General features: G+C 35.4%; 4 protein-coding genes across 7 annotated transcripts; 3 read left to right on the top strand and 1 right to left on the bottom strand.

Moving 5' to 3' along the window:
- Positions 1 to 288: 288 nt before the first annotated feature.
- Positions 289 to 4467, bottom strand: LOC110730191. Its single transcript, XM_021909969.1, has 9 exons — positions 3809 to 4467; positions 2372 to 2523; positions 2129 to 2224; positions 1956 to 2018; positions 1518 to 1586; positions 1319 to 1421; positions 1157 to 1228; positions 844 to 932; positions 289 to 756 (listed from the first exon to the last, which is right to left on the bottom strand). Exons 1-9 carry the CDS (start codon positions 4164 to 4166, stop codon positions 610 to 612), a joined length of 1149 nt encoding a protein of 382 aa, XP_021765661.1. The 5' UTR covers positions 4167 to 4467; the 3' UTR covers positions 289 to 609.
- Positions 4468 to 8973: 4506 nt separating this feature from the next.
- On the top strand, positions 8974 to 16180 carry LOC110730189. Of its 2 annotated transcripts, XR_002513010.1 has the most exons (10): positions 8975 to 9340; positions 10738 to 11274; positions 12235 to 12320; positions 12423 to 12913; positions 13025 to 13519; positions 13644 to 13908; positions 14025 to 14255; positions 14339 to 14463; positions 14699 to 14997; positions 15449 to 16180. XR_002513010.1 is itself a non-coding variant. In XM_021909967.1 (9 exons), the coding sequence occupies exons 1-8, from the start codon at positions 9266 to 9268 to the stop codon at positions 14418 to 14420; spliced, it is 2262 nt and encodes a 753-aa protein (XP_021765659.1). In that variant the 5' UTR covers positions 8974 to 9265; the 3' UTR covers positions 14421 to 14463; positions 15449 to 16180. The 2 variants fall into 2 exon arrangements, 1 of the variants encoding a protein (XP_021765659.1); XM_021909967.1 differs by lacking the exon at positions 14699 to 14997 and having other exon boundaries at positions 8974 to 9340.
- A 1050-nt stretch (positions 16181 to 17230) lies between these two features.
- On the top strand, positions 17231 to 20861 carry LOC110730188 (mitochondrial carnitine/acylcarnitine carrier-like protein). 3 transcript variants are annotated; one of them, XM_021909964.1, is made up of 4 exons: positions 17232 to 17390; positions 17764 to 17851; positions 19220 to 19613; positions 20232 to 20861. In XM_021909964.1, exons 3-4 carry the CDS (start codon positions 19222 to 19224, stop codon positions 20728 to 20730), a joined length of 891 nt encoding a protein of 296 aa, XP_021765656.1. In that variant the 5' UTR covers positions 17232 to 17390; positions 17764 to 17851; positions 19220 to 19221; the 3' UTR covers positions 20731 to 20861. The 3 variants fall into 3 exon arrangements, with proteins under 3 accessions (XP_021765658.1, XP_021765656.1, XP_021765657.1); XM_021909965.1 differs by lacking the exon at positions 17232 to 17390 and adding an exon at positions 17411 to 17648; XM_021909966.1 differs by lacking the exon at positions 17764 to 17851 and having other exon boundaries at positions 17231 to 17390.
- Positions 20862 to 21636: 775 nt separating this feature from the next.
- Positions 21637 to 23343, top strand: LOC110729993. The gene is made up of 4 exons (XM_021909778.1): positions 21637 to 21791; positions 21922 to 22092; positions 22682 to 22855; positions 22985 to 23343. Exons 1-4 carry the CDS (start codon positions 21711 to 21713, stop codon positions 23114 to 23116), a joined length of 558 nt encoding a protein of 185 aa, XP_021765470.1. The 5' UTR covers positions 21637 to 21710; the 3' UTR covers positions 23117 to 23343.
- Positions 23344 to 23956: the final 613 nt, after the last annotated feature.

Here is a 23956-nt window from a genome sequence, read left to right as displayed (position 1 = left end):
TCCATGTGTTAAAGTAATATGGTCATCAGTAAATCAGTAGTATTATGCTTCTGTCAAAACTTACAGAATTGAACCAAAATGATTTTGCATGGATAGCCAAGTGGTTCAACTGATCCAGCCAAGCTCGGTTTCTGCTTGGTCAGATCCTGGTGGGTGACCCAGTGGATTGCATGGGTATCAAGTGGGTAAACGGTTCGGCCACCCCGGCATTAGTCTAAATGATTTATCCATTAATATTGACGAAAGACCATTTTTTTTCAACTAAAAGTTTAGGTGCTCCGAATGCACTTTCCAAAAATTGCATGAACTTTCCAAAAATTGCATGATACAGACAGTTATGTCATAAGCTTAAGAAGCCATATATGTGCAGGAAAGTATAGTATCATAGAAGACACTCGCTAAATGTACATTTTATTACAAACCCTTTGTAGTTACTTCTAGTTTGTATATTTCATTTCATCTATCTATCGTATACAGTATAGTATAGCTATATATACACACTCTATACTACTCCAATTATAGTTCCTGTGATATTAATCATAAAACTGAGGATCTATTTAGAGTCTACGGTAGTGATATACAGTTTTGTGTAAAGGTAACTAGCAAACCTCAAAAAAGGTTCTTCCTTTCTGAATTTAGCTGCTGGATTCTCTGGCGTAACCTGTGTCGATGATCATGAATTTTCCATAAACCATGTCCAAGAACAACTGCAGAGTATATCCCGTGTGTGATGATAGGTGCAAGGATGTTATTTGTCTGAGGCAAACCAAGAAGAAAAAGTTACAAATTTGTTGGACAAATCTAACAAACATGTCAAACACACAAGTGAATTGAAGAGCTTACTTGGATCCACTCAAATCCAAGGTAAAGTGCCAAAATTCCTTCCAAGAGGGGTGAGTATATCCTTTTCATTTGCCTCCGCTCATACCAGGCTGCATAATGAACGCATATGAGCAACGAAATAAATTCAATTACACATTGTTATGGATTAATTTTAATTTTATTGGTAGCACAACCAGAGAACCTAAATCAGGATCGTCTCTAAAGCTGAAAAGGTAAGAGAATTGAACAAGAATTGAGAACTACCGTGCATCACAGATACTTTATGTAATCAGCTGAATGCATTATCAAAGTCAAAAGGAGGGAAGAAACCAACCTGCAAAGAGCTTCTTCAAATCCTCACGGCCAGAGCGAGATTGTAAAACAGGTGCTACTACATATGTAGGATCTGAAATAAAACAAAGAAACTTCCAAGATTATAATAAGATGATAAATTATATCCATGAACCTCTCTTGAACAAGGACAGTGAGAAATTACCTTTTGGTGATGCGGCTATATAATATAGAGAACCTGTAAGGGCAGCTGTGATGACTGCAGCAAATGCCTGGGCAAAAGGTACTAGTGGGGGTAGCACACCAGTCTACATATTGAATTACAGGGTAAGGTGAGATAGTATGTCAAGTCAATATAGAACATTAGATCTATGGCAGAATAGACAAGAAGGAGAGGTTGTTACCAGAGCGGCCACTCCCCGAACATCAGTCACCAAGTCACTGCTTCTAAGGAATATATCAGCAAGAGCACCCTATAGCATCAACATATAACTGTTTAAACTTCACAGCACAGGCTAGAAGTGTACAGGTTTAAACAACATTTTGGATGTTTATCCGAGGGTTTATTTAAGGCCTCTTCTAATAAGCTAAGATGTGTCCTTATGATTTAATTAACGCGGGCAACTATCACTAGCTACTATTCTCTTTTATGAAGTTGAAATTTTTGTTTTAATAGTGTTTATTCAATCTTAAAGGCTAAAAGTTTCACATGTTTTGCAGAAGATATAACTATATTTCTACTCCCCAATATCCATCACAAAGTGGCAGCATTCCCTAAATGGAAAATTACTACTGGTTTTATTTGATAAAGAAATTCAAAATGGTTGAAGACATTTACTAACCTGGACAGCAGCTCTATAGAAGAGTTCCTCACCTACTGAGCTTGCTGCAACAATGAGTATAAACTGCAAAATTGATTATATTATTAGTCAAAACTTCCAACAGTTTTTTTCACATATCACATGTTTCTCAATTTAGCAAGTCTTCTAATTCTAAAAGTTGCTAAATCATCTACCTGCCATGGTGACATTCCATAGAAGAAGCTTCGTAGTTCCTCATCCTCCACATCCCTTATCGCACGAGCATGGGGTGATAGCTTCACCACCTCGTCCTACAGCCAGTTAACATAAGCCATTAGGAAATTAATTATGAAAAGGTGAACATGACAAAATTAAAAACATCTAAGCCAGCGATTATATATACAGAGTAACATATAGCTAGCCTCAGGCTCATTCAAAGGGAAAGTCATAAGACATACATCTAATATAAATAGAAGAGCCATAATTGGAGGAGTAGCATATCCAAGTCCTTGAATAATGGCATCAAATGACGGTTGGAAACCACCAGAGCTGTCTATTCCGGAAAGTGAGCATATGAACCTCCCAGCAAGAGCCATAGCACCATATATGCCTAATGTAAGCAAAATCACACACAATTATCACTTTTATCAGTACATCAAACACATTTTTCTGTCACATAATTTGATAAAGCGAACCATCTTTCAAGTATAGAAGGAAATCCATAAGGCATACTGTGCAAATCTTAAGTGACAAACACTATGGCACCACATTGCTTGCTAAGTTGCTATGTCATAAAGTCTACTTTACAGTCCAACATAATACTTCATACGACTGTACTTATCATTCCACTTTAACTTACCCATGTTGGGTGCTCAGCAATGTAACATGGATATGTACAATTGACATATGATTATGGACCAAAAGCATGAAATTTTACTACCTCCGTTACATATTATTTGCAACGATTTGACATAAAGTAGAGAGGAAAAATATCTAATCGTTGCAAATAATATGTGATGGAGGTAGTACTTAAATAGCGAGACTGACATCAAGAAACATTGTCACATGTAATTATGTCCAACACAAGTAGTCGAGTCAGAGTAACATATCATTATAGGGAACAAAAATCATTACAGTGTACAAGGATAAAGGATTACTTATAAGATACTATGTACAAATTAGATTCGAATAAAGAGGAATAGAGGATCACTGTATGGAAAAATTCGCAGAAGTGATGGTTAACCCAATCATTTACTTAATAATTTATTTTTTTTCTTCGTTTGAAATTCATGTGATTATTCACCTAAAAGCAACTACAAAAAGAAATTGAGCCTCCCAAGAGTCCCAACAATTTAAAGGAACAACAAAGTGACAATAAAAGGATGATATTGACAAAACAACTTTCTATATTTTCCCTCATCCACCCTTCTTTCTGGTAAACTTTTATGGAGCATAACAACTTTGTTTAAACAATTTAGGTAATGGAATTCATTCTCAAAACCTACTACACGGCTACACCTAATTATCTCATTATAATTCATAAAATTTATACCCAAAACCTTGTTTACATCATTACCCTTTTATTCCATTGTTCGGGTCGTGGTACCAAGGACCTCACATGGAATTTAGTTTACATCATCACCCATTGTTCGAGTTGATAGTACCAAGACCTCATATCAAATTTCGTTTACATCATTACCCTTTAATCCTTTATTGCTCTCTTAATCCAATTAATGAATGAAAAGGTACAATTTATAAAAATTTCTAATTATTAACATATATACCTTTTTTTTTACAACAAACATATATACCTTGTAACATCAAATAAAAATAAATTACTTAAAATTAAAACAACCACACATAAAAAAAGAAAAACCCCAGATAAAAAAAGTTACCAATTCCATAGCTAAGTCTCACAACAGCTCCAATCTTGTCCCAAACAGGAAAATCAGCAGAAGTAGCACTAGCAGCATCTCCAAAGCTCTGATTAAATGTGGTAACTTCCATTGTTGATCTGGTATACCCTACTCCACCACCGTCTGATCTTTCAATCCCATCAACCCCATCTCTCCTTCTACTACCAGGGTCCACTGAACCCCTCACAACACCAGCACCATACTTGAACCTCCTCCTGCAAAGGGTTGACTTAGGGAGAAAAAAGTCAAAGGAGAGAGACCCAAATCCATGATTATAAGCCTTAAACGACGTCGTTGGAGGGTGTGGAGCTCGGTAAATCAATGGCAGTGACTCCATTAAAAGGGGGAAAACAGAGGAAACCTTATCAGAACAGGGTGAAGTTGTGGTTAATTGGCATAGCGTATTAACTTATTTGTTGATGAATTGAATAAAAATGGGGTGAATTCGCAAATGGGCATTTTTTAATAAAGGATTTGGAAGTAGCGGCTGAGAGAGGAGAGAGGAGAGAGAAAGAGAGTGGAGTTTGTGAATCTGTGGTTAGTTTATGGTAATGGAGGTTCAAATGTTAATGGTGACAAATGGGAATTTTGAGAGGATGATATCTGTGGTGGCCTGTTAATGTTTGCCAAGTGGAGATAATGATTACCTTACTAATTGCTGCGTTATACCCGTCAACTAAAACTCTTTTAATACAAACATGGTTGTTTATAAAGTGATTAGGACCTTAGGGATGTCGATTCGGACGGTTTGGTTATGGGTCGGGTTGAAAACTTTCGGGTTGAAATAAAAGGTTCTTTGATTGACAATTATGATGAGCTCGTTTAGTTCAATTATTTCAATTCAACTAAGGGATGTAAACAAGGCGGGTTGTATTCGACTCAAAATTAGAATAGGGTCTAGTTTATATGTAGTCACTAGTCCGGTAATAACAAATTCAGCTTCTTATTGGCATGGCCATAAGCAAGTTGGGATAATCAATAGCGGGTTATAATGGGTATGTAGGTTGGAAATCTTGGAATTGGTTTTTAATAGATGGTTACGAGAGTGTTTGGTTAGTGATTTTTTTTTTAATAGTCTTTTAACTTTATTTTTTAGGCAGATAATAAAATACGGAGTAATAATAAGTGCAATACCTTCACTTTAAAAGTAAAAAAATATTAGGGATTATTAAGTTCAATCAAGTGTGAATAAAAGGTGGACTCAAGGTTAGTCATCATATCTAATAATTTATGTGGAACGAACGCACTACATTGTCATCATGTGACAATACGCTTAATCAATCAAAGCGGGTAACCGGGATTTAAAATGGTGACAATATTTTTTTCATACTCAATGCATGTAAAAATCTTGCATAAGTAACTCATAGGGTATTTGAAAATGGATCAAGAAATAGAAAAAATACGATACTGAAATGATACACTACATAAGAATTGTCCTTTTACTTTGAGTCAGTTCGGTCTAGATGATACCATGCATTGATGCATGTATTAATTAGTAAAAAAGATAAATTATATTTAACCTTGGTAAAAAAAAATATACAAAGTATATACATAGTATATATGTACTAATCTTGGTGCACGCCCTTCTGTTCCATATATGGATCCAAACGTTCTGCTTGGTGAGTTGGGTCCCGTCAACAACCTACACAAGGCAGCACACGTAAACTGCCCTCGGAGGTGGCTCGAGGAACCCCCCTTCGAAGTTTAAGTTAGAGAGTGTTTAGAGAGAGAAAGTGTACTTAGAGAGATATAGAAAGTATAATAACTTGAGTGTCTAACCTCCTTTCCGTTGTACTTTACCCTTTATTTATAGGCGTACTATCTCCTACGTGGAGGATTCAGCCTGGTCAGCCCTACGGGCTGACTCCACCGAGCTAACAAGCCCCTCCTGGCTGTTCTCTCGGCAGTGAGTGCGCACCCTGGGGGTGATTTGAATTTATTAAGGAATAAGTAATAATAACGGAGTATCTGAAATAAGTTGAAGAAAACAAGTCCTTAATAAATGAAACTAACGGCTCACGGTGAGCCACTAAGTATTATTTGATCGTCCATGAGAAGATATCGCTAAAATTATAGCGAAATATTTTTTTTTATATTCTTGTGAGGCATACCAAATGAGACTCACTCCTGAGACGTTTGGAATGCCTCATACTTAAACCTATCAATTTTCGACCCGACTTGCAAATCCGATTCGAATTTAACCCGTTTTGTGGGTCTTGAACAAAAAATTTTGACCCGTAACCCGATTTATTCGAACCCGTTTGACCCATAAATTTATGGGTAAAATCCGATCCGAACCTGACCCGTCGACCCAATTTTATGTTTTTTTTTTAAAAATACATTTATTTTGAAAATTAATATTTGTTTATTGATTAAGTTTGATTGTTTGTCTACCATCGAATATTCATTTCACATCTTTTATTCTTATTTAACTATTTCCTATAACTCTTGCTTACATCTACACCAATCACCTCTTACACCACTTATCGACCCACACTAATTGCATCTGGATAACCCACATCACCGTCATGTCACCGATTAACATGCATGTCTAGTGATATTATGTCAAAAGAGATATTGTACGTATATACTGCACACATATAATAATGTTGTCCTCCTCCTTAAATTTTGGATGTTTAAAAGTTTTATTATTTTTAATTTTATTATCATTTTTTAGTAGTTTGGAATTGATGTGCTTTGGTGAAATGGTGACGATTTAAATTATGTAGAATGTTATGTCTAAAAATAATATAGTGAAAATCGATTAAAAATTCAGGAAAAAAAATTTGAAAAATTATGTAGTAGTAAATAAGCTTGAAAAATCATACGATTCTAAAAATAAGCAAAAATAATTTTATACTCATTGGGTTGATCTGAATCCAAAACTTTGGTTTAGGGGTTGAATATTTCTCTACCCGTGACTCACAGCGACTTGACCCAAAGACCGGGGTTACAAGAAATAACTCATAAAAAAATCCTCTTTTGGGCCCCACGCTACAAATTTTCATACTCTCTCCGTTTCATATTAATCACAATAATTTCTTTTTTCACCCGTTTTATATTAATTGCAACACTTTTACATTTAGAAAGGAACCACCATTATTTTATAATTTTTCTATCCCACAAACCAGACTTTCACAAATATTTTATTACTCTGTATTTCTCTTTCCTACCATTCCCAATTTCTCATCACTTAAGCTATTTTTTTATTTATTATTTTTCTATCTTACTATACTTTATACTTATATAAAAAAAACTTTTTTAGACTACAACTTATAAATTTTCTTAAACTTTGTAAACATCCTAATATTGCGATTAATACAAAACATTGTCAAAACCGATGGAGTAAACTTTTTAAACACACTAATGTTGCATTTAATTTAATATAAAATGAAGGGAGTATCTAAATTTAAAAAATATACTTTGTAAAAGGGATAGAATTATACATTGACAAAAATAAAAATAAAAATAAAAATAACCCAAATAAAAAATACTTGGTACGTGGCAATTGATAAGTGGTGATAAAATCATGCAGTAAACAAGAGAATGTATGCGAGCCACTAATCAAGCAAACAAGCGTCGTATAGTAAGTACGTGTACATTGGATATTTTTTGATTCAAGTGCCCTATAACATTTTATAAAGTAGTTCTAGTATTCTCTAGAACTTGTCTAGCTTCGATATCGCATGCAACAACATCAATTCACTACTTCTCATGATTGTTTTTTGGACCTCTAGATTCGAGCTTCTTGTGGTACATATGAAGATATTATCATGATTATTAAAGTGTAACCCATTGAAAATATCTACTCGTATTGATTTTATGATAGTTTAAGCATATATTGAATTTCGATAGCAAAATATATAATTGAATTTATTTGCAGCTATATTATTATTTCCTCTGTTTCATCTGTTTTTTAATACTTGAAAATATCGCATTAAATTATGAGGGAGAATGAAATTAAAAATAAATAAATAATGGCAAAACCCTATCATGTTAAATAATTTGCAATTATTTGAAGTATGATTAAGACAAGTGTTTGAGATTACTGCTTCTATAATAACTATAAAGTATGAGAACTATTTGACGTTCATATATCAATATGATTTGGTATATTTATATATAATTTCATGTATCATACATATGCATTTGTTATGCACTATGACATGCTTGTATACTTTATACGGAATAAGACTTATAATGTCGAGTAGCAAAAGTAGTTCATAGTGAATACATAGGGTTTAAGTTAATAAATAGAAATTTAGGGTTTGTTTTGATTTATTGAACTGAGCTGAATTGAATTATTTATGAGAGAAGGAAATTAGGAATTACAGTGAACTGAATAAAAATTAAGCTCATAAGAACAAATCCTCGGTTATAAAGCTACTATTTCAATAACGTTACATTATGATATGTGGTTATTTGTTTTTGATAGAGGGAACATCATTCATTCATTATATAATTAGGCGATCACCTTTTTTAGGGCTTTCTACAATTTATTTATTTTTTATTTTTTTATTTTTTTTATGGGATAAACTTACGTTGTTGCTTGCACACATATAGACATACACAAATATAGTTATTCTACAGTAGGAGTGTTATGGTTGTTCACTAGTACCAAAAAGTAGAAAAATGTGAAGCTTTACATTTTTAAACAAACACGTACATTGTTGCTTAATCTAATAAGTAATAGTCTTTATAAGAAATCACCTAAAAAATTAAGATAGACTTATAAGAGAAGGGAAATAATTTGCTAATTGTATTTAGAATTTTGTGTCGTTGCTTTATCAAATGGCTAAGGATTTCGTATCAATTCCCACAAAATTTTCACCGGTGTTTTAGTAATGTTGCAAAGCCCAAATTATAAGCCCAATTCACAACTATATTACATTTACAGCTAATGACATTCTAGAAAGTGCTGCGAAACTGTGGGCAGAGAACATAGTGTAATTATTGATATCGGAATCCATTTTGATGTGAAAACCTCAATAAAATCTCATCCGATATTGGATTTAATTGACTCTATCCTATCTTTTGTAATTAAGTAGAAAATCAACAATTAAAGGTAAAACAACTAATACTTAGGGGATATAAAGCTACTCCAAAAACCCTCTTATCATCCCCCATTCCTTTTATATTAAAAAAAATGTACCAATTCTTGGAATTCAAAATTTGCCAAATGTGTTATATGTGTCAATTATTTATATAATTAAGTAAAACTTTAAAAAAAGAGAGAGCGTGTAGTTGTAGATGATGCATGAAGATGAAGCAAACTACACGTTGCTGATGATAGAGAGAGAAAAATTAGCATAGAAAAATTGAGTCTTTAGTTTATTTGATTGGAGGAAAATACAAGAAAAAAAAACAAATATAACAATCATAATATATAAAAAGGTCAGTCTTCTCCCTTAATATTTTCTCTGTTATTTCAGTGTGATGAAGAAGAAACATCAAAAGTTTAAACCACTCCGAGAGCTGTATGATCGTGACGTTACCCTTTTGAAATCCAAGGCATGTTTTCTAATTCCAATGTCTTATTTGTTTTATGATGATTTTTATTCAATCTTCAGGGGTAGATTTTTCTGGGGTTTTTGCATGTTTCTGGAAATTTCGTGACTTTTGGGTTAAGATTTCATATCTGGGGTTTATTTTATTGTGAAATTGTGTTGGGTTTTGATATGGGAATTTGACGTTTAAAGGGTTTAATCAATGTGAAATTGTTAATTGTTTGAATTCCATTTTCATGAAAATTGATTGAAATGGTATAAAAATGCGAATTTTTTTTGTGGGGCGGTTTGTTTATTAGGTTTTTAATCAGAATTCTGTGGTTTATTATGATGGTTAATCGTGTATTTGTTTTATGTATGATTATGCTTGATCAATGAAATAATGGTGGATGCTGCACGTGTTATTAGTATAATAAAGGCAGAATTATGATTTATATGGGGATTTGGGAGATTAATCAATGTTTAATTGTTAGTTTAGGGTCGGAGGATGAAGCTGAATGAATTGGATCATGATTAATCATGCTGTAAATAAGAATGATTATTGTCGACTCTGTGTTTTGTATATGATGGATTGGTGGTATGCATTCCGCAGTCGAATAACCTTGTAAAGGTTGAATCTTTTGTGTTATTCCATTATACTAGAATTTCGAGGGTTTTAGCAATTATGTTTTTGATTATTTGCATCAGGAATTAGGTGCTTGTTGCTTAACTGAGTAATGCTTCAGGTATATGAAAAGGAACCCTTGTTTAGTTGTTTGTCTCGTGTATTCAACTCGTTGATGTTTCGTGTTTGATTCTTTTCCTCCCGAAAAACCGCATTTGAATTTATAAGCCTTTATGTGAATTTATTTTATGGCAATAGCATTTGGCAGTTCTTTTTGTAGCTTTCATGAGATAAGCTTCTCTGAGGTGTTCATATTCTGTAAAACTTCTTGGCAATTTCCTGCCTAAGAAGCTGAATTTTTATTTTATTTTACCCCCAAGTGCATACCTGGTGGGTGTCTGAAGTATGCATATATGGTTTTAGACGCCAAGGGGCGGGCTTGCTTAATCGTTACGTGGCTTATATTTTTGAATTTTTGATTTTCCGATATGATATATGGACTACTTATTAGTTGTTTGTCGACCTTGCTCCAACGAGTTTATCTTTCTACATGAGTACTTCTAGTCTTACTTAACAGTTTGTATAAATTTGTAAATTGTCTAGCATTGCTTTAACTGCTTTCTGCCTAATTGTGCAGTAACTTTATCTATCTATAATAATTATCCGGTAGAATCTGAATAATATCAAGAATATATTTTTCTAGTGGAATTCTTGTTAAATTCAAATGTCAATCTTTATGCCTTTTCATGCCTTCCTGGTGAACATTTTCTAGATTTAATTCTGAAATTTGCAAACAGGACGTTGACTTGTTGAAAGCCTCTCCGGAGTCAACTATAGATCAAGCTTTAGTTGTTGATCCTTCTCAGGATAGAAAAGGCGATAGTCACGGGAAGCTATCCAGTAGTGAAGTGAGTAACATACCTTCTACTTCTTGCCAGAGCTCATTTTCTGACGACCTTCAGAGTTTGGACTCTCTGAAATCTCCTGGTTACTCTAAAGATTTGCCAATGCTTCAAATTGCAATTACTTCTCAGACTACAGTAAAACGTCAGGATCAAGATGTTTTTGACTGCCAAGGGGACAACAGCTCTTGTATAAGTAAAGACGATGGTGCAGCTATGATTAGTAGTGATCAATATGGTGGTGAAGATCACAAAATAGTTACATCCCGAGCAGTTTCAGTTAGTAGCCCCTATCCTGATGTTTTGGAGAAATCTTTGAATGTTCTGTCTATTAGTAAAGGTTCCCCAATTGCCAGCACACAGGATCCCTGTCTTCAAAACCAGAATTTAATGCATGAGGACAGAGCAGATGAACCAGATGAATTGGTGGATGTATGTTTTTTTGTTAATGTTTACTCTATCTTTTCTTTTTTGGTGTGTGTGTGTGGGGGGGGGGGTGGGGTGGGTGGGGGAATTTAGTTGTCTCACTATTTTGAAACATAGTACTTGTAAGAAAAAGCTATTGCATAAATTGTTTGGTGGGTTTCTATTCTTGTAAGGTCATTGTGTCTGAACATGTTGAATTAGATTAATTAATCTCGCATAGTTCTCTTGTTTGTCATTTTAGTACTAAGAAGTAAGAAGCTGGCATGTTCTGTGTCAAATTGGATTTCGGAACTGCATCTGCATTTTTGGGACGGTTTACTGCATCTGCTTCTTTGCCATATTGTTCAACTGGTAGGAAGAGTCGGGTTTCATAGTTTGCCATTCCGGATATCTGCAAAAGTTATTACAAGCATTGCCTCATCATAGTAATGGATTACCTACATAAACTTAAATTGGATATAATCTATGTGTATAAGGTTCTAACTCAATTCAAAGCTTTTAAATTCTCTTCATTGAAACTAATAGTGAATATTTTCAAGTTTTTATCAGGTACATCTACTGTGGATTGTGTACATATTGCTGGAACTCAATTCAGAGCTTTTAGCTGGCCTATGCTAATAATTAAAAATAAAAAATAAAAACTTTGCAAGTCGTGCTCTAGGGTGTTAGCTATGGACGTGTACATGTTGCTGCAAAATATTGGGTCTACGCTGTCTCTAACCTAGACTCCTGCCCCTCTTCTACTTATTTTATATGTGACCTTACATGCATGCATGCATTTTTTGTGCATTTGGTACCAGCTGCCAGCACCCTGACTAAGGTTGCCAAGTGCTTAGATGATATCTTGTGTTTCTTAGAAGTTCTTCCTGAAGTCACGAGTTCTTGTTATCTGAATTGTTGCTACTTGATTGAGTCATACTTGTGTGTGGATTACTGGATTGACATAGCTTGTTCCATTTTGTATAGGTAAGAATATGTGATATTTGTGGTGATGCTGGTCGAGAGGCATCACTTGCTCTTTGTAGCAAGTGCAGTGATGGAGCAGAGCATATGTAAGTGATCATATATATACGTATTTTGTCTTTTAACATAATTGAAATTCCTGCAAAGCATTTATGATGATGCCCCTTTTTGCATTTTGTTTATACCATTAGTTACTGCATGAGCCCTAAAATGGATAAAGTGTCCGAAGGTGATTGGTTTTGCGAAGAGTGCTTGTTGATGCAAGATCCAAAGAGACAGAGGCAAGTTATGATGGAGGGACCAGACGATGCTCCAAACTCATCACGGATACAGGAACCTAGTCAAGGTTCACCAACAATTATATCTGCTATTCATCATGATGGTAAAATGAAGACAAATCATTCGAGTAAAGCTTCCTGCTCATCTGATAAGAGACCTGGGCTTGCTATAGATGTGAGATCAAAAGCAAAGAAAGGAATTGATGACAGAAGTGCTCAACCGCTGAAGATTTCTGACTCTGGAGGGAATTCGCGGTTGACTCATAGATCTTCATTGAAGAACATGAATGAGAAGAAAAATGCTTCTCGTCAGGTATCTTCTTTTGTTGTTCCTGATAACAAAATGGTGAAGCAAGGTTCATCAGAACATAGATCATCCAAACCTGAACAACAATCTTGTGGAGGCAAGTTGTTCCTGTTAATTCCCATGTCAATTGACAACGTGGTGGAGTGGGCATGTCAGTGTTCAGTTCATTTATGTCAGTAACTCAATGGCATTTTCTTTTCATTTGCAGGGTCTTTTACCGATAAAAAAATAGTTGACAGTTCTGTCTCAAATTTGGAAGTACAACACTCGAGGGAAGATATCCATCAAAGGAGAAGATCTACCGAAGATAAAGCTGACTGTGAACTGAAGAAGGATCATCCTGACAAGAAGGTGGTCGAATCTTTGTCATTGGCTGGTGCCAGCTCAATGCCTCCAGAGGTTTCAAATATGCAGTCTTCCGTTTCAAATATTAAGGGTGTACGATATGGAAATAAAAGCAACATTGCTGAAAAAAATTGTTCATTGGAGAGCAAGACCAATCAAGTAGATTTTCCTTCTGCTGGTTCTAGTCCTACAAATGTTAGGTCTTCTTGTGCCAAAGTGGCTCCCCAGATTGGTAAAGCGGCATCTTCACCCATAAAGAGTTTTGAGGACAAATCTGCCATCCAGGTTAATGGAAATACAAATGTTGAAGCATTTGATTCCCTTGCTCTTGAAGGCAAAAACCGTGTGAACACATCAGGTAGGATTCTTATTACATGTTCTGATTTGAGACTTTTGTTGAACTGTGGTTTGGTCAACAATGTTAAGGGACTTCCTCTTTCCGGTATTGCTTTTTTAATATTTAGTTTTGTTTTGTGTCGTAGCTGGATCTGTTGAAGAAAGTAATTCTCCCAATTGTGCAAGCTATGTGATCAATTCTCCAGCCAAAAATGTCAATGCATACCCTGATCTGAGAATGAGCTTATCCACTCAGAAGGCTGAGCTAGCCGAGATCAAAAGAAACAACAATGATGTTTCCTCTTTTACGGTTCAGCATATGAAAGTCAAGCCTACAATTGATCCGGTAAATCTTGACCATATGGCTCCCAACTTGACTTCTGCAGTTCCAGAATCTAGGTGTATTTGGAGGTATGCTCCTTTTGTTTTGTTTGCTTAGCCCCTCTTCTCTCTATCATCTTTCATGTTTATCTGTGGACCTCTTGGAGCATCTTAAATTAAAATGTTACCATATCATATTTATATAGGGGTACTTTTAGTTTGGAGAAAAGTGGGAAACTCCCCACTGACTGCTATGGGGTACAAGCACACTTATCGACTCGTGCATCATCCAAGATTGCTGATTTGGTTCTTAAGTTTTCTGATGAACTTCTGTTGAAGGAAGTGCCGCGATTGCACACTTGGCCCATTCAGTTTCAGAAGAATAATCCGAATGAGCAAGATATTGCTCTCTACTTCTTTGCTCAAGATTTGTGTAGGTTAGTAATCCTGTAATCCTCATCTGCCTTTCTAGTGAAAGATTTTGATTTCTTGCTTTTTAATTTCCTGGCATTTCATGCAGTTATGAAAGAAGTTACAGGATGTTGCTAGAAGGCATGTCAACCAATGATATAGCTCTGGAAGCGAACTTTGGAGGTTTTTAACTTCTAGTTTTTCCATCGAGCTTGCTTCCTGCTAGATCACATCGTAAGTATCTCTTTGCTACAGTGCTTTGTTTTTCTTATTAAAAGTAAACTTCCTTTGTTACCAAGTGAGTGTTTATTTCTAGGTGGTCTCAAAGATCTATGTGCCCTATTGTCTCTAATTGTTTATATTTTTTTGACTGGCTGGAATTCTCTGCCATTTTTGTGGGGTGTGTTTAGAATAAAGAATTTTGATGATTCTCGTGTCCCTGACTTGAACGTTGTGACTGTAAATCAAGGTGTTTCTTCACCTGCTACTTGTGGATCACAGAACAAATTTGTTTCTGCATTACTCTCTGGGAGCTCTGCACTTACATCATACAGCTCCATGCATGGGCCAGAATCTGTTAAACCAGTTGCTTTGCCATCTTTGGCTCTAGTCACGTCTAAAGAACAAAGTATTGAACATGAATTGCCTCCATTAAATAAACATATAGCAACTCTGAAATATCATGATTTCCAAGCCGATGCTATTACACCTGTCCGTGATTGGAGTAAAGAGGATTCCGGTGGGGGCCTTTATAGTTATGACTTGCAGGTATCATTCGCCTGAGTTCTCTGATTATGTCTTTGAATATTGCGGCAGTATGCACAGCTGAATATGTGTGGAATATATTTTGATTGAGTATTATCAGAACTTACGATACCAATACCTTTTCTTTACTTGTATTTATTAATTTTGGTCCCCATATATTGCTGTTCTTCAAGGGAGGTGAGTTATTGAGTGCAAGTCAACTGCAGCAAGTGAGAGTCCCCTTAAGTTGACTTGACACTGTATCACCTATATTGCTTGATAAATCTTACTCTTATACTTCTAGTTTTTTTCTATCCTTTGGGAGGAGGGGTTGGTGTTGGTAGAGATGAGATTCTAGTCAGTATGAGTTTGACAATGGTTTATGCTTAGGCTTTAGCTGTCCAAGTTTTTTTATATTGTATATGTGGCATGATCTTGTCTCACATTTATTCATTGCATCTTATTCTTTTTGCAGAAAAATAATACCTTCTCTGATAACGATATAAAGGGCCCCTATGAAGACTGATATTATTCCATGTGGCCAATTAGCGAGGGAACACACTGCAGAGGTTGGATTTCGCTCTGATTCAAGCTACAAGGATATGGGTTTTACAGCCTCTGAATTGAGGCAGGGGCATGACGTTTTCAGTGGGAATTCCTTTTCTTTAGACTCGGGACCATCAGGATCATCCGATGGTGGAGAATGTGCTAAATCAGCTGTTGAGCTGCAGATAGAGCCATCAGAGAATCCCAGGAGATATAATACTCTTAATCTCAACCACTGCTTAGACAATAGGTCAGGTTCAGAAGAATTGGACTTGGATTTAGCTCTTGGATTTCCCAGCAAAAGTGATTATGAACCTGAAATTACCCTGAATGATGGAATTGACCGAGACGGGGATGTTTCATTAGTTCTCTCTCTTGGGATGCCATGCTCAACTAGCTGACCTCTTCTAGGTAACCCAAGGTGTCGAGTACTTGGTGCGGTTGCTGCTGCTGCTGAGGGCCGGCTTTTATCCTCAGGCTTTAGGTATAGATGGTGTAAATAGCATATATATAGAGCAAAAGATAACTAATAATAATAATAATAGTTAGGTGCTTATATGAGCATATATAGTAGTAGCTAAGGGTGTGATGATAGATATAAAGGTTTCATACATGTGAGAATTGTTTCTTTTGAGCAGTGATAGAGATCTTTTCAGCGGCAGCACAAAATATTGTTTTCACTTATCTCCCTTCCTTTGCCTTTGATGTAATACTGAAGTGTGAATTGTCTAATTAGATTGTCTGCAGATTGGATATTTCTGAGCAGGTAATAGCGCCAAGGGGAACATAGAATCAGGTTGAAGATCAAGAATCATCAGTAATTGCTGAAGATAACTAATTTGTTGCTGAAGTAGTAATTTATTACAGCATTTAGTCAGTTTTTTAAAACTCTTAGTTTTGTGTTTTTGTTAGGAGTATCTTTTAGGAATAGTGAATAACGCGGAATTTTCGTAATAAGAGAGTAATATTTGAGTCTATAGTAGATGCTTATGGACTTCAAATTGTTGTATACAAAGTACATGCTAAATTTTTCAAATGATGACAACTCCAAAAATTATTACAGAGTACGTATTTCAAAGCTAAAGTGCCTAAATTTTGGTTAGGCTTGAACTTGCATTTTCTTATGCTACGTTCAACTCAGCTGATGAAAGTACTCCACCCCCCCCCCCCCCATGTTTGATTTGGCAAACTTCAGTACATGTACTTGTAATATATTTACGTGTTCTCATAAAAAAAAAATGTTAAGTTCATTTGATTTGAATTCAAAACAACTCATTCCCAAAAATCTGTACATCTCCATCTTTACTACTCCGTACAAACAACATTTTTGTTTAGACAATATGAATAACAATATAAATACGTACATGATAGCATCTGATGTACATGTACATACGTTACTTTGCCTTTACAATATAGAGACACCCGACTTTGCCTTTACAATATATAGACACCCGAGTGTATAATACAGAGTATATAGTAACGAGACTAACAACACAATTTGCAGGATCATGGGTTGGTGACCAACTTTTGTGGTGGTGGACAATGTACTGTTACATTCATGTGTGCACTACCTAAAATTGAATACAACTATACAAGTGACAAACAAAAATACAGAAAAGGACAGAAACCCAAGAGTATCTTTTGAGTCAATTTTCAGTGATTGGCCTGCCCTTGGATGTTGCTCATAATATCATGGAGTATAAATACCACATCTCCTCTTTCTCTCTCCTCCTTCATCCCCACCAAATCGACGGCAACAAATCCTTCTGTCTGCAACTGGTGGTGGTGGTTGCTGCAGGAAAAAGGAAGATAAAAAAAAAAAGGAGCAAACTTTATTTTCTGGGGCTCAATTTCATCATCTCTAACCTAAGGTTACATTCTTACCCACGTCCCTTTTGATTATCTTTTATCATTACTCTCATTTTTGTGGCTCTCTAATTCTGATTCTAGGAAACCCCTTTTCAATGATTTTATATATTTAATAGAATCCCAGATTCCCAGAATATTAAAGTAAATAATCCCAATTTTTATGGGTCAGCTTCCCTAATTGAGTTTCCCTCTTTCTGGGTTTCTTTTTAATTTGTTTAAATTCTTGCATTTTACTGGCTTCATGCTGTAATACTCAAATGGTATCCCTCTATTTCTTGAATGTTTGTTGAATTCGTTTAAATGTGATTATTTGACTAGTCTTATAGTGGAGATTTTTTTGTTTGAATGTAATAGTGTATGGATTAATTTTTTCAGATCGTATACTCTGATTGAGTGATTGAATTTGAAGCTTGATTTGAGCTTTTGTTGGCTGTGATTTGGGTTGCATAAGAATATTTTGTTGGTAAGTATTGACCTCAAATTTATTTCCAATAATTGATTCAGTCTCATTGATGTTTTTCATGTGAATGGGGTCTTTATTTTATTTTTTATTTTTATTTTTATTTTTTATTTTTTTTTATTTTTTTTTTAGTTATGTTGTTTTTCATTGATTTAATTAACATTCTGAGATCTTCATGTTTGCTTTATACATTTTAGCTGATCCGGCTATTGTTATTTGTTAGATTGCTGAAATCTTAAGATATACTTGTATTTTTTTCTGAGTGCTTTGTCATATGGTTACTTATTTCTCAAGGTTGTTATGTATTTAGATAATTGCAATAGTGAGCAGAGTTTCTGCTTGCTTAAGAACTTCAGAATTGGGGAATAATAACACCAGCCTGGAGATGTATATGTATCAGTATCACGATGTCAAATGCTTTTACTTCCTCGATTTAGTTGCCACTTTAGCACTTCATATCACACAATTAAAAATGACTGCATTACTTTCAGAAGTAAGAATTGTATTTTCTGATAAATTTCGTTAGGATAGGGGTTTAAGATGGTATAATTCTAAAAATAGTACTACGTATTTTTTTTTCTTTTCCATGATGGTGGTTGTTTTTGTGGTCTATAGCTTCCTTTTTTTTACCTCATAGTCAGTCATTGAACTCAGTCTCATAGACCAATGCTAACTGAACTTTGTTTCATCAAATACTTTGTAGCTCAAGAGGAGATTGTATTTTTGGGCATTGCGAAGTTTTATGACTTTTGTAAATCAACTACTAAAAAGATGACCTTGTTGAATGTATGATATAATCAATTATCTTGAAATAGGTCAAGAAATGGTGGCTACAGGGTAGGATAAAGTGGAGAGCTGAGTATCCTTCAGTTGAAAGCATTATATATGAGGGGCTTGTACAGTTTCAATTAGTTGGGAGGATTGATTCTAGGCATTTGAATGGTTTACGTGTGATTCAGCTGAATTTGAAGGATGAAAATAGTGATTGCAGTATTGGCTAAAGAATTTGAAGTATTCAGCTTCAAAAGTGCAAATTTGAAAATTGTGTGAGAATTTTCTGTTGATTGGTAAACCAAATGGTTATCCTTAAAAATGAATTGTGGTTGTATTATTATGGCAATCTTTGAAATTCATCATTGAGATTTTTGTCATCCTGTGTGAAAAAGATGTTTAGGTTTCTTCATTTGCTTTATATAGGAGAACTGGAACTGGATTTTACGGTTGCTAGTTGCAACACACAAACTTGCTGTCCAGTTTACAGTGTTATTGTTTACTAGAAGAATATGTTTATGTAAATCATGCCTTTTAATTTCTCTGAGATGTTCTTATATCACTAAGGGTCTTGGATACATCTTGATTTTGTGACTTCAGAAATGGGAGACGTAGCAAAGGACCTGACTGCTGGGACTGTCGGAGGGGCTGCTCAGCTGGTAGTTGGGCATCCTTTTGACACCATCAAGGTGAAGCTCCAAAGCCAGCCAACTCCCCTTCCTGGCCAAGCTCCCAGGTACTCAGGTGCTATGGATGCTGTGAGGCAAACAATAGCTGCAGAAGGTCCTAGGGGTTTGTATAAAGGTATGGGGGCCCCACTTGCTACTGTTGCTGCTTTCAACGCCGTACTTTTCACAGTTAGGGGCCAAATGGAAGGCCTGTTAAGGTCTGAACCTGGGGCACACCTCACAGTTGGCCAGCAAGTTACTTGTGGTGCTGGAGCTGGAGTTGCTGTCTCTTTTTTGGCATGCCCCACAGAATTGATCAAGTGCAGGTACAATGACAATGCAATCTGCTTCCCTCATTTATGTTTTTTCCTTAAATTTGGTCAGAATTTAGATGTGATTGCTTGCTTACCTGTGTATTTCACTATCTGGAGGCAACATGTTGATTTACTGGTATATTTGAATAGGCTGTGCTGGCCAGAATACTATTATTTTTCTTCTTCTGTTTCTTTATTCCAGAAAAGAGCTTTTTTTAATATGCTTGATTCAAGCATTGGCAGGTGTCTTGATTAGGACGTGTTCATTTGTATTGTTGGGATTGTAACTATGACCCTATGCAGTTCTTGTGCCCTGTTGTTTGGTTGGTAATTGCTTCTGATTTCTTTAATGGTTTGGCTAACTGTTCTGCCTAAATTGTGGAACTTCCAATCGTGAGAAATTTGTAAAATTCTTACATGTTACACAGAAAAATAAATGTTGATTGATGTCATGTCTGAGAATTTAGAGATCTCACAGATACACAAATTATTATCTAAGATTCTAAGCACACCTGCAAATTACAGCAGTGATGAGCATATGTAAATTGTTGTTGTGAAAGTGGAATGTATTATAAATGTTTTAGATCAAAGTAAATAGACTTTTTCTGAAACATCCTCTGGCAAGGACAGGTTGCAGGCCCAGAGTTCCCTGGCTGGAGCTGGCGCAGCTACAGTGGCAGTTAAGTACGGAGGACCTATAGATGTAGCAAAGCATGTCTTATCTGAAGCAGGTGCAAGGGGTCTATTTAAAGGCTTGGTCCCTACTCTAGCCCGTGAAGTTCCGGGCAATGCTGCAATGTTTGGGGTGTATGAAGCTGTCAAAATGTACTTAGCTGGTGGCCATGATACTTCCTCGTTGGGTAGGGGCTCTTTGATTTTGGCAGGAGGTATAGGTGGAGCTTGCTTCTGGGGCGCAGTGTACCCGACTGATGTGGTGAAGAGTGTTATCCAAATCGATGATTTTAAGGCACCCAAATATTCTGGCTCCATAGACGCGTTCAAAAAGATATTAGCAAGTGAGGGTGTCAAAGGATTGTACAAGGGGTTTGGTCCTGCAATGGGTCGGAGTGTACCAGCAAATGCAGCTTGTTTCTTGGCTTATGAGATGACTAGGTCTAGTTTAGGGTGACTTAAATGTTCCCTTTGTTAAAAACTATTACTGATTTGACTTGTTAATGTTGATAATTCTTTCAAACGTTTGCTCAAATCATTTTTTACCCCTTGAATAAAGTGTGGGAGAAAAAGTGTTGGTTTACATCATATTTGGAAACAGTGTGGTAGAGTAGAACTAGTATGAGCATTGAGAGGCGATGAAGTCGAAAGATATCTTCATACAACAGGCCAATTCCTGAACAATTGTAAAGTCTGATAAATGAATCTTTTGTGTATACCTTACGAGTATTTCGCTTGAAGTGCTGCTCGTTGATATGCATCACATCACATACAAGCATACATGCTTGAGGCCTTTGAGTAACTAACGCGAGGTGTGTCCATAATTGACTAAATCAGTTCATAGGAAACAAATCAGTTCTCTATCCTTTCCAAGCCTAAAAAAGTTAATATTCTCTAAAATTGAAGGTTATACATGACTTCATATGAATTTTGAGAAATATTTTGAAAGTGAAGTGGATATGGAAGGGGTCTCCAAGTACCTTTCAAAATATCTAAATAGTAGATTATTAATACAATAAGGTATTAATTATGTGTCGAGCTACAAGGTAATGTAAAAACAACCCGATACATCGCACGTGTATAGAATTGAAGAGGGTAAGAAGCAGAGTAGGTATCTATAATAAAAATAACATTCGAGTCCACAATAGTAAATAGCATGTGAATGCTGCCATATTTTATCCGATCAACTTCACTAAACACATCCATCATCCATGCCTCATTAGCAGCCACATTTAATGGCCACAATATCGTGTAACACTAACAGACACTCCCATAACACATGCCTTCTTTTTTCAGTCAACACTTATTTCTTGCATTTAAATGTGCATTTCTCCTAACTTCCCATCTCTTTATAAATATTTACTTCATTTTTTGTTCTATCAAATTTAGATTCTTGTATATATATATTTATCTCTAAGAATATCTCGTCTAAAAAAGATGGATGGAAATCTGAGAAAATCTCTGTCTTCAAACTCTATGCCTTCTCTGAATTCTAGGCTTGATCACTTGGATTCTACGGTAAGCAAGTTTATGATTTATCTTATACTATAAAGGAAGTCCATTTTATTAAGTATGTTCTACTATGTAACGTATAAGTTGTATTAGTATATTATGAAACATTGTACTAAAATTATACTTTTGTATGAAGATTAAATATTTGGAAGGTAGGAAATGTTCATCAGCAAGATGGACCAATGATGGTGCAGGACTTGGGGCTGTGAACAGAGATTGCATACCAATTGACTTGGCTGTCAAGGAGGCTCAATCCAAAGGTTCGATTTTGGATCGAATCACGTCTCTCGAGGAACGATTAATCCAGGTAAATTCGTGATTAGAGTTATATAATTGTACATGGATTCAGTTAATAACAAAGTTGTATAGTCTATATACAATATACTCTGCAAGTATCTTATTGTTTGAATTCCTGGTTTACTAATTATCGTACAAGCATAAGAAAAATTCAACACAAAAAACTGTGCTTTCACAATGAGTGTCAAATCATATGTAGCGCTAAAATCACTTTTCTAGCGTAAAAGTTTTGAAAAGACTTCTATTAGCTAAAAGTTTTATTGCGTATGGTTTTCCCTACCCTTACCGGCCCATATCATGCATACTCATTTATAAGAGCTAATAAATGCATCCGGCCTCATTTTTTTTGTGTTCATTCTTCTCCTTAACGGTCCTTTATTTAATTTTGACCACATATCCAATCATTAAACAAAAGATTTAAATAAATATCACTCCGCATTTTAGGTTCAAACTAAAGATTATGATCTTTTATTCTTGAACTTGTTAATCTTAATTGCGTCTGTCAATTATATAACATGGTAATTGTTGTGACCTCGCAAACTCGTATGCACATGGGACTATAAGCTCACATCCATACTCTATGCAAATATGATGTATAGGTATGCTCACTCATTGAATCTGAAGCTGGTTTGTCTCCATCAAAATACTCTCAAGAAGAAACTTCTCCTCGAATATCAAGAAAGGGATTTTCCAACTCTTTTTCTAGATTTAGGCTGCCTCGTCGTAGCAACAACAAGCAACCAATATCCCCAACTTGCATGGACGAACTCCCGGTATTATCTACGTCTAATTTCAGTCATTTCGTAGTGATTAAACAAGATGCGCGTAATTTGCTAAACACGATATTAGTTTTTATGAGAATGTTTAAACAATATGTAAATAAATTGATGTTTTTTACACAGATTACAGAGGAAAAAGAGCATAATGCCAAGACAAAGCAAGATAAGAAGAGTAAGGGTGACAAATCTTCTCCAAAACAAAAGAAATTGGTTCCTTCTAGTTTGTTACATTTGAGATTATTGGGCTGCTCATGATTTGGTTTCATTTAATTTTTTTTTCACTTGTGTATTATGTCAAACATACTTGTATTAATCTAGGTATTCATGTTGTGAGACTTGTGACTATGTCTCCAAAGAGTATTATCTTGTTTAGTGGTAACTAATAATGGTACGTAGTAAGTATGAATTTGTGTATGATTAGTTTTTGTTAAGGAGTGACCTTTCAAACAACACATGTAAGTGTCCTACATCAATAAATTATGAAAAAGTTAACACTGTATAGGGTTAAGAAGTTAAATGTCCTAACTTCATATGGTTTTGGAACGTAAACTTGTTCGACTTGTTAAGTAGACTCTCTATCTCTTGTAGAAGGGTGCATCCCATAACCATGTTAACAATTCCAAAGTGCTTGACTATTTTTGTTTGAAAAGCTGAAAGGTCTCTACAAATGTGTGTGTTGTGTAATAATGCTCCACTTAAATCTCCATACAATAGACCATTTGGACAATAAGGGCTACTAAGGCCCTTTTTTTTTAGGAAAAAAAGACACTAAGGTCCATTTGGACAATAAGAACTAAGAAGGCCAATTTGGAGCTAATGGGCTGACTGTTGAGTGGCCTTTCACAGTTTCACCCTTTTTTTTTTTGGGTGTGTGTGTTCTATCCGGTTCACCCTTTGGGCTAATCCGGATTTGGAGATCAGTTTTGGGTGGTTAGGTTCTAGTCCCCTCCCAATTATTGTTACGGGGGATTGAACACGAGTCCTCCCTACCAAGTGTAGTCTCAATCACCAATACAACAACAACCAATTGGTTACCGCAGTTTATGTTTGTTATCCTTCTTGTAGGATTAGCAGATTAGCCAACAACATTCTTGG

The sequence above is a fragment of the Chenopodium quinoa genome, unplaced genomic scaffold (genome assembly GCF_001683475.1).
Source record: "Chenopodium quinoa cultivar QQ74 unplaced genomic scaffold, ASM168347v1, whole genome shotgun sequence".
Lineage (NCBI taxonomy): Eukaryota > Viridiplantae > Streptophyta > Magnoliopsida > Caryophyllales > Amaranthaceae > Chenopodium > Chenopodium quinoa.
The sequence above is the reverse complement of the archived record's forward strand: the minus strand, read 5'-3'. Positions and strand labels throughout refer to the sequence as shown.